The sequence below is a fragment of the Drosophila navojoa genome, chromosome X (assembly GCF_054131105.1).
Source record: "Drosophila navojoa isolate 15081-1374.11 chromosome X, UAZ_NAV_1.0, whole genome shotgun sequence".
NCBI lineage: Eukaryota > Metazoa > Arthropoda > Insecta > Diptera > Drosophilidae > Drosophila > Drosophila navojoa.
Genome location: NC_142895.1, coordinates 21898825 through 21909749, shown reverse-complemented (window position 1 = coordinate 21909749; position 10925 = coordinate 21898825). Strand labels below are relative to the sequence as shown.

The window sequence follows — 10925 nt, the reverse complement described above, 5'->3', positions numbered from 1 at the left end:
GGAATGGCAGAGCTTTGAATACGCGCGCTGGCGTACCTTCGGTTCAGTCAGTTTTCGCACAGCGCTTGGCAAAGACGTGCACACGGTCAGCTGCGTGAAGTGAAGAATTAAGCAAAAACAATAATAAACAAGCTAAACACAAACGTATCAACGGGAACGCCATGGAGTTTAACAATCGTTTGCTATTGAAGATCATTGAGCTGGTGAGTAACAATTGTAAATATACACAAATATGTGTATGTATGTGTGCTATGTACGGTATTTATTCTCTGTGACTGTATATTCATCAATCTAGACATACATATGTACACATGTATGTACATATTTATCTACTATGCTGTGAGTCCTGTTCAAACTGTTCTTAATACTGTGTCGCAGCTCCCTTTTGGGCTACATTTTCTCTTTACTTTTCGCTTGCACCGGCTGCTGTTGCGGCTGTTCTCTTTACTATGTTCTGCGTCATCTTCGTCTTCTTCTTCTTCTTCTTGTGGTCTATTTGTTATTGTTGTCGTTTCTACCCTTGCATCGGTTGCCTTGAATCAACCGGTTTGCATTGCTCAGACTCGTTTTCATTATTGGTCATGACTTCATTTGAGGTTTCTTTTTTTGGCAGTGATTGTTGTTGTTTTTTCATTTTATTGTTGTTGTGCGTGATTCCTTTTTTGTAACTGCGTAGTTCTCTAATGCGTGGCTGGCATTTTAAGTCCCTTGTGTACTTCCCGGCCCAGATCGAGCCGGCATGATGTCATTAATCTGTGGAGATTGTATTAGAAGAAGAAGAAGAATACAAAACAATAATGATTGGCCGTCGCGCTCCATGCTCATGTGGCCAGAGAATCGCAACAACAAAAGCAATCAACTTGCTCGCACTTCCGCCGATGATGCTCTGCTATCCATGATGTCACCACCGTTGCGCAGATTATTTGATTCGCATATTATATGTATTTATTTACTTTATTCGCTTATTGGATTACTTTGCGTTCGTTTTCGCCTCGTCGTTGACGTCGACGGCGACGGCGACGTCTCTTGATTTGCGACTGTCGAAAAGTGTTTTGTGTCCGGAGATCTGTCTGTCGGCATAAACAAAAATGTTGTTTATTATAATAAAAATTGAAATTCAGCAAAATTTGAATGAAGATCGGATTAAAAAATCGAAATGCGGAATGCCGCAAAACCTGCCAAAAATGGGAAATTTTTTTGGAAAATCTATTGAAATTCCTTTAAACAATTGGGTTTATCAGCTGACCTCGTTTTGCTAAATGTGTTTATTTTGCACATTCGCAATTGCAATTGCAATGGAAATTGCATATAGTACTTACTTGAGGCATAGATAGCGCCCACTTACACTCATTGTAGTCCGGCTGACGCATGCAGATTGCGGTTCATGGATCTAGCGCCTTATCGCCTTGGGATGACTGTGATGGCAGTCATTCCAGATCAATTCAGCCTATCGAGAGTATAATGCAATCAGTAAATGGCTATAAAATATATATTATGATCGGATAGATCGTATTATATAAAATTATTTAAATATACTCAAATATAATTACGAGTTTTTACGGGCGTGGATTTAAATATAGATGATTTCAGATTTCAATAAATGCTCAGAATTTTGGCAATTTCGAGAATTTCAGAAATTTCTATAATTCTTTTTATTATTATTAAATTTTCGGTTTAAATGAACTTAGAGTCTTGGCTGATATAGATTTTGTGTATACATATATTATAAACAAGTATGTATATTTCCCATGGAGTGTGCGGCTTAGATAACTGCTGATCATATATATATATACAGTTTTGTAACTTATATTCAAATCAAATTAAGCTTAGGCTATGGATTACTGCTGAGATTCGCTATAGATAGACCCATAAATTAATTATATCAAGTCTTGGTTATATGTATAATAACATTCTGATAAAATGGGGCGAGTATTATATAGTCTAGTATTATAATGTAGCTGTGTTGATCAACTTTAAATATAAAACACTTGCCTTAGTCTTGCCCTAGTGTTTTATATTTATATATGAGCCACATAGCACTCATCATTGGATGATTTCACATTTCAAGTGAGCAATTTGTCGCTTAATTTAACAACTGTTTTAATCATGACTTTCAATTACGCTGCACGCATCCAAGTGGGTATACATACATATATATAGAATATATATATAGTACTCATTTATTTATAGTACTAAACGAACTTGAAGCGGAATACTTGAAGGAATACTTGTATATATATGCAAAATTTAGGAATACTTGAAGGAATACTTGTAGATATATGCAAAATTTACAGGTAGATCATGAACTAAATCCGTAGCATCTCCGGGCTAGGGCCTTAGCCCGGGTTGAGTGAGTTCGACATGAACAATTTGTTGCCTTGGCATGAATCAGAGTGTGATCAATTTATTAATACCCTAAGCCGTAACTGGTTCTAGGCAAACGCCTAGATCTGACCTTGATTGCATATAGGGACCACACCTTAAAGGTATACATATATAGCTGAGCTATCTGTGGGAATACGCTGGCTAATTAAATGAATCGAAATGGTATGGAATGGAATGGAATGAAGTGGAATGAAGTGGAACCAAACCAAGACGCGCCTCAAGTCGCATTGGCACGTAATCGACGTCAGCGTCAGTTGATCACGAACTTGTGTTAATTATGATGATCACGCTGATGATGATGATGATGATGTCATAATTATGGCAAGTGCGAACTCTAACAGAATCATATTACGCATACGCCATGTGCGCCGGCGTTGGGGGCAGCCGCGAAAGGTCGAAGCTGCGGGCACTGCATTGAATAAACAATAACCGAAGTAATGTGTGCGAGTGTGGCATAGCTAATTTTTAATATTTGTTGTTGTTGTTGTAGTTGTTGTTGTTGTTATTGGGTCATTTAATGAGCTAAACAGCAGCAACTGCCAGCAGCCAGCAGCCAGCAGCCAGCAGCAACAATTGCTCAGCTCAGCTGAGTCATCTTAATTCAACAATAATGGAAATTCGCAACATTCTTTGGCAACAAAATATGATTGTTATTTGCTTTTTGGCAACGCCAGTCACGGGCCCCAAGCCCCAAGGCATAGTAGAGATAAGGCGACGCATTTATTGTTTGCATTAGATATACATATAGCTAAACAGGGGTACCGAGGGGCAGGCCGGCCGAGGTAGATAGAACAAATAGTTAGTTAGACATGCTCATAGTGTACTCCATGTTCGGATCTCTATTCAAAGTTTTTCTGTTTCTTTTTTTTTTTTTTTTTCCCCCCCCCCCCCAATTGCTGCAACACAGTCGCAAATCTGTTTACGAGCTAATAAATGTTTTAACTGCGAATCTGTGCGCGCTATTATTGTTCGCGATGTTAATTTATTTGTGCTTCTGCTTCTTCTTCTTCTCGTTTTTGTTTTCTCATTTGTTGTTGCCGCTATTGGGGCATGGCCCATTGTTGCCAGCTCGGAGCAATGGCCATTGTCAATGGCATGTCGGCGTCATATAATTAATTACTAAATGCTTTGCCCCTTTTTTGCCCTACCTCCCCCCTCTGACCCCTTTCTGCCACGCCTTCCCGCTCCCCCTCATGCTAAACGCGTAACAAATCGTGGCTGATATATGGGCATGGCTCGCCTCGATCAGTATATGCTTACTTTCCAGTCGCATAGGCCTAAGCTTCAGACAGCCAATGGACGAGGCTCGTAGCATTGTGAAATTTCAGCCAACGATTCGCCACACTTAATAACCAACTAACTATCCAAATCGATCGTGAAAACTATTCAAATGAGTCGTGAAAACACTGTTGAGAGTGGGGTATTCCAGTGTAAAAAATCGGAAGTTTTTGGTTCGAAATTTGCTTAAAGTATATCATACAGAAAGAGAAATGGAAGACTTTTAGATAAAGGGTAGTATACCTTTCGAGACTTTCGGTATTTTTCTTGAATATTAAAGGAAATTCTTCATAAATTAGCGCGAATATCTTTAGATAAAGGAAATTTTTGGTACACCCTGTAAAACAGCAATCAAAATCAGGAATAGTATTTCTAATATTGATTATAATAATATTGAATATAAATGAATATAAATTATTCAATAACTAATGTTTATATCTAGAGTAAAAGCAAGACTGTACAAAGGAGACCTCCTCTTTATATACCCTGAACCCATTGAAAATGGCCAATCAGGGTATAATAGTTTTGTTATTAATAAAGTAAATCATACAACAAATAGAATTTTAATTCATATATAGATGATATAAACTTGAGTCTCGAACGTGTATTTCCATTATTTAAATATTATATTGTTTTATATATTCATTATATTTCAAATTTGCCGGATTCCCATATGTAAATCCAAGTTCTATACCGCTCAAAAAACATTCTTAAAGCTCGATAATTGCTAAGACCAAAATGATCTAATTTTTGTTGTAATTTAATTATCTAATTTTGAAGCAGTTTTAAGGGAGGAATATAGGAGGAAAATATAGGAATACAGTCAAACAGAATTTTCTTAAGAAAAACTCTCGGTTTTTGTTTTTCCATGTGTAGGATTTAGATTTTTATGCATTTTTCATTGCCCTATAAATATTTTAGAACTATATACAAAATTTGACAACAATAATAAGAGATGGTTCCAGCTTTTATGCTGGGTTCATGATTCTGGCTATAAATTATAAATGTCTATGTAGTCGAGGCATGTTAGACATACTAAATTGAAATTCTAAAATTAGGACAGTCTGGCGATATGGCTAGATGTTTCTAGGTACTATCGGATTCGATCAGTTTATGCGTATTTCGCCTTGAGATTGTTTTCATATATTATTGGAATATAGCTCTAGATAAGTTGGGCTTCGGTAATTTAGGCGATATGCCTATGTAGTCTATTAAATTGCTCAGGTTTAATTATGGAATTCCCGAAATGGACCTAAATCTTTTCATCAAAATGATGAACGGCGTGTCAAGTTGTCTAGTCTCGATGTGAATTATTGGGATACAAATAAGTTAGCCAAAGATTCCCTGCTGCCCGTTCAATTAAATTACCCAATATATCCGTATGGCGAAGAAAAACAAATGGGCTTCAGTTAGTAAATGTTATTTGTACTTTCCTAAGTTTTTTTTTTTTCTGCTTTTATCATCCAAATTTATTTGCTACTAATGGGCGTGAAGTAAACAATAATAAAACACATGCGCTGGCTAAATAAAATATTGCCTATATACCAAATATACACACACATACATACATATGTATGTATGTATCTCTCCCGCTCTATGAATGTACATATATAGAGATATATGTATGTATAGACCGATATGACTGTGAGCCTGTATCATGCATTATCTGCAACTTGGTAAACATGCTACCTTAATGACTTTTCGTCATCATCGTTGTTGTTGTTGTTGTTGTTGTTGTTGTTGTTAGCTCATATTACCAATCAAACAATTGTCAACTTTGTGTGTGTGTGTGTGTGTGTGTGTGTGTTAGCCTTAACAGGATATATAACCATGTCTCATCCTTTTAGCTGGCAATTAACGGCGTCTAACAGCGTTTCTAATTGATTGATTGATTGCCCCAGTTAAGCAGGAAGCGTTCTCTCATGTCATTTATATACGCACACACACACACACCCATAGTGTGTGTCGGTTATCTATATATACATATCTCTCTCTCTCCCTCTCCCTCTCTCTCTCTCTATTATAGATCCATTTGTTGACAATGGCCCGTCAATATTACGGCCATTTGTCATATCAATATCTAAATAATTTCCATATCTGATAAGCAAATTGGCTTTAGTTCACTGGCAATTCCGTATGGCACTAAGTCCCGCGACTTACAGCCATTATATTGCAGACTTATGATACTGAGCAACAGGCAATGGGACTTGGGGCTTCCATATGAGTGCGGAGACTTTGCTCTTTAAGTGTGGGGCACTCCAAGCGAAAAGCAATAAAGTGAATTAAAAATTAATAATAGTTAAAGAGAGATAGATAGACATATCTCTATCATATATGATATAGAGATAGAGTAGAGATATAAATCATAGAAAGCCAACATGTTTTGATAAGTCTAGTCAAATCTAAATAATTGGATCAATTGGATCATATATAAATACATTAGATAAAACTATATAAAGGTTAGGTTAGTTATATGTTAAACAAATATATGCATAGAAATTTGGAAAAGTTTATGAACTCACAGATAGAAAACAGAACAGATTGTTGGATATATTTATATAGATTGGCCTATATATTCATAGTTAGAAACGAGTTGATAGACAGATAAACTAAAATTACAATATTTAGTATATTTAGTCCTTTAATATATTACGGAAAAACAGTTTTTTTTTTGTGGATTTTTATCTTTAAGCTTAAATAAAACTTAGTGGTATCAAAACTTAACAGAGTTTTAGTGAAATTTTCGCGTAATTTTCAAGACTTGCTCAGATAATTTAAAAACAAAAATATCTAAAAATGTATTTATATAGGAAAAAAAAAAAAAGAATCTAGTGCTTTTCCTTCTCTGTGCGTTTTCCTCTTCTATAAAAAAGAGCAACATGTTTGTGCATGCACGTTTCTACAGTTATTACTGTCTTTACCTATGTTCCTCAGCTGATTCTGTCTTTAACTATGTTCCGTGTGAGTTTGTCTGTTCCGTCGTTCCGTCGTTCCGTTGTTCCATTGTTCCATTGTCCATTCGTTCGTGCCTGATCCAGTATTTTAAGCGCTAATCGCAGATCTTCACGGCAAGCATTATCATATTGATCGAGAGCGTGACGGATCACGGCTATAGCAGCCAGGCGATGCTCGTCTGTGGAACGCTAACCGGCTACCTGATCATATGCACTGCACTGAGCATAGGTAATATCGCCACCCCCCGTCCCCCCACGATGATCCCAGCCAGTTGCCCGCCAGCCTGACTGCACGACTGTGCATCCCATTCCGTTCCATTGCCATTGCAGGCCACTTGCTGGGCGCCCAGCTGGACAAGCGCATCGATATACTCTTCACGGTCGCCGGCTGTGTGCTGTTCGTGTCGACGGGCGCCACCATATTCGATCGCTGGATGCACCGCGTCGAGCTGGCCAGAGACAAGAACACCATCCTGGCCTCTGGAGTGCTCTGCTTTGTCACCGCCGCCTTTTTTATCGCTGACACATTCGTCATATTTCATGCCCAATAAACGTTCGACAAATTCCAACAATGACATGCAAACACATTATTATTATTCACTTGGAAATCTAGATGAATCATTGGGTCTACGTGTGTGCACTATAGAGTTTAGTCACCAAAAAACCAATTGAACATTTTTTTTTTCTAATTAAAATTCTAGTGTCAACTATGCAATCTCGGCTTTCCTTTCTATATACAGAACTCTAGAGCAAAGCGCAGTAAGTGTGCTCTAGTTGGAACTGCCTGACTAGGACACAGTCACATAAAGCGCGTCTGAGAGTAGCTAGGACATTGGGATTAGGATTATTTTTGCAATATTTGAACGAATTAGTATATAGAATATCTTGAAAGTTGTTTTCTCTCTGTATTAGGAAAGACAAAGTCTTGTATTATATAGAATATTTTATATATTAAATATACATATATCCATATACATAGCTTTTCTTATAATATATAAAATATTTTTCTTATAATGATATTGATAATGGTTCTTATTATATATTTTGTTGTTCTATTGTATTCAAAATTATTCTAATGCTTTTTGGATTGGTTTTATGCAATGTCCACAGCTCAAGATGCGAAAGATATGGAGGATTTACGATCATATGTACATACAGATCTCCTAAAGCTTTATAGCTGAATGCCTTAATATTAAATGAGTTATGTAGGACTTCCTTTGGGAGGGAATGGAAATACCGACAATATACACAACGGAACTGTAGAAATTACAGGGTACTTTTATTTTGTAGATAATACAAATGTTCAAGAGTAGCCCAAATTGCTGATTGGGGCCCGTGACACATCGTTTTAGACTATGTAGAGTTTTGCTTATTTAATTCTAGCATTTCTATCTGAAATGGAAAGGAAGTAAGCAACAAATCATAAAATCCTTGAATTTGAATTCGAAATATCAGTAACTTATAAGGAAAGTATTATAATGAAAGATCAAGCAGCTAGATAAGACAGACAGAGATATATATATATATCTCATTATTCTCTTTTCTCTTCTTCTTTGCCACCTAACTTGTTTTAGCCATTATTGATGATATATTTGATGATATTTACAGGGTATTGCCATCGCCTGTGTTGTGCTCTATGAGGTGGTTGGAGATCTGAGCAAGCGTCCGCTGATTGTGTGCGGCACCATTGTGGGCTACACAGTCATCTGCGCCGTCCTGCTGATCGGTGAGTAAAACAGAAAAACATTCTTATCTCAGATCCTAACTCTCTCTCTCTCTCTCGCTCTTGACTTATCCCCGTACAGGGCACTTCATCAACTCGGTGGTGGAGAAGCGTCTCAATGCGCTGCTCTCGCTGCTCGGCTGCATTCTGTTCGTGGCCTCCGGTGCCTTGGTCATCGATGAGTGGCATGATGCCTACGACTTCTTGAAGGATCGCAAGCGCAACGCCCTCGCAGCTGGCTCCCTGATGATCATCAACGGCGCCGTCTTTCTATTGGACACGCTCTCCATTTGCAGAACGTAAGCCCCAAACGCAAGCAAGGGGTATCCATGCAGAGAGCAACTGTCTCTCTGTCTATCTCTACATTTTTTTTTTCTCATGGCTTCTGTGTGGGTCATAAAATGCGAATAATGAATCTTGTGTAAACTCTATATATGAATATCATGTACACCCATCTATATACTATATAATTGTTCGTATTTTTTTTTTATATACATATACATACAAAATATACGTATACTCTATATGATAATATCTCTAAAGCACTTAAGTGAAATTCTGTAGCGCACGAAACACAAATTTGCTAAACGAATGTTAAATTGTTGACAGGAATCCATTAAATATATGTATGTATATCTCTGTATATCTGTATATCTGTAAATGTACGCGTATAAGTATGTCTGTCTGTGCCTATAACTGCTCGAACTGCTGCATCTGTCTAGGCTGGAGGTGGCCCCTGTTCGTTCCATTCAGCTGCACACCTGACTTGATGTCACCTGCCGCCATCTACTCTCCATTCATTCCATCCAACCAAGCCATGCACAAAGATGGTCTTTAAACAAGTCTGGCAAATATACATATATTTGATATAAAGATTGTATTTTCTACAGGATATCGAATATTTAACAGCATTTAATTATCTATCTGAGAATTGTATGTGTGTGCGTGTTTTTTTTTTTTTTTAATAATATTAAATGCAAATTCACAAACTGCCATGAATTGTTTTCTTAGGCGGGGCAGATTGCCAAGTGCTTTAAAGTTGCCTATATGCTTTTGCTTCTACTTTGAAAATTACAGGGTATTTGGCATTCGTTGCGCTGCTCATGCTGTCACCTCATTGTCTTCGCTGTGTGTTGTTGTTGTCGCTGTCTTGGCTAAGCAATTTATTTCATTTCCTAATTTATATTCTTACTCATTTACCTCCCCTTTTACTACCCGCCCACCCACTAACTAGGCGCACCGTCGTGCCCGTCTTTAAGGAAGAGCCGCAACCGCCAAAAGACCAAGTTGAGAAAAATCGGTTCTAGACGCTAACTAAATTCATTTAACTAAACAAAAGACTAAGCTGAGTTGTGATTAAAAATAAAATATGTTTGAAGGTGTTTTTTTTTTAAATTTTATTTAATTTTATTATTTATTTGCAATAAGAATTTTGTTTTTATAATTTTTGATGAGGTTTTTTCTGTCTGGGAGTTTCCCGTCATTTCAAGCCGGAAAAGACGTTTGACGTGCTATAGAAAAATATGAAGTGAAAATCTCATTCATTCACAGCCGTTCGAGTTGGTTGTGCCGAAAAATAAGTTTTCATAGTTTTCTTTCATTTTCAAACAGAAATTATACGACTGAAGCGAAAGTATTTATATATATATTGATATCGATATATATACATATATATTTCATTTCATTTGTCGCGACCTGTTCACAACGCGTCGCGGTCAGTAAGCCTCGCGAATGCCTAAATTTTGGAAGCTGCGCATCTGCTTGTATATATTCATCTATTTCCTGTGGCTCTACATTCGCCCAGATGTATCTAAATTTTGCTGCCAGCATTGGCCGTTTCGCCAGCCCCGCCAAGCTCTGGCAGCCGCACAGTTTCGTTGAGAAGCTGCAGCAGGAGTCGGCGTACACTTTTCTGGCCAAGCACAGGACACGCAGGATGCCACAGCCAGCCATCGCATCCGAGGCTCTGCTGTTGCCCCAGGGTCGCGGCGTTGCTGGAAACGTAGCTCACACAGAAGTCAAGGAGGAACTCACCGAAAACGAACAGTAAATGGATGTCACCAGGGGCGAAGGGGGAAAGGGGAAGGGCTGAGGGCTGAGGGCGAAGATTTAGTTTAAAGCGGCACAAATCGTTTCATGTTCAACTTTAGTTTAGTCGATGATCAAAGTAGTTACACCCATGAGCAAATAAAAATTAGCACTGCAATCGAGTTATATTTGATGGGCATAGGGATATACATAGTGTCCCTGCGGTTATTGGAATGATAATGCTGGCCTCTAGTCTAAGTAAATCTATATGGAAAGTATATATTCTAAAGAAAAAAGCTATCAGCCTGTGGAAAATTCTATAAATATTTCGTAGCTCCCACGCTGGTTCTTTCGAGCGGTTCCAAGTCTTCCCAAGGATTACTAAAATATGCAGAGAAAGAGATAAAGGCAGCACATATCGTTCTTAGTTCTTTTACATATGTACATCAATAAAAGTTCTGCAAAATTCTCTTCCAATATTCTCTTCCCCTAAATATCCCTTTCATAATATTTACGTAATATTATGTCTTCGATTTGCATGTCAAATTTCTGACAGT

General features: G+C 37.6%; 2 protein-coding genes across 2 annotated transcripts; both read left to right on the top strand.

Annotated features, from left to right (window-relative positions):
- The first annotated feature begins 30 nt into the window (after positions 1–30).
- On the top strand, positions 31–9678 carry LOC108656776 (protein snakeskin). The gene is made up of 3 exons (XM_018109045.3): positions 31–203; positions 8226–8343; positions 8423–9678. Exons 1-3 carry the CDS (start codon positions 162–164, stop codon positions 8641–8643), a joined length of 381 nt encoding a protein of 126 aa, XP_017964534.1. The 5' UTR covers positions 31–161; the 3' UTR covers positions 8644–9678.
- On the top strand, positions 6488–7332 carry LOC115563685 (uncharacterized). Its single transcript, XM_030387052.2, has 2 exons — positions 6488–6846; positions 6948–7332. The coding sequence occupies exons 1-2, from the start codon at positions 6789–6791 to the stop codon at positions 7166–7168; spliced, it is 279 nt and encodes a 92-aa protein (XP_030242912.1). The 5' UTR covers positions 6488–6788; the 3' UTR covers positions 7169–7332.
- Positions 9679–10925: the final 1247 nt, after the last annotated feature.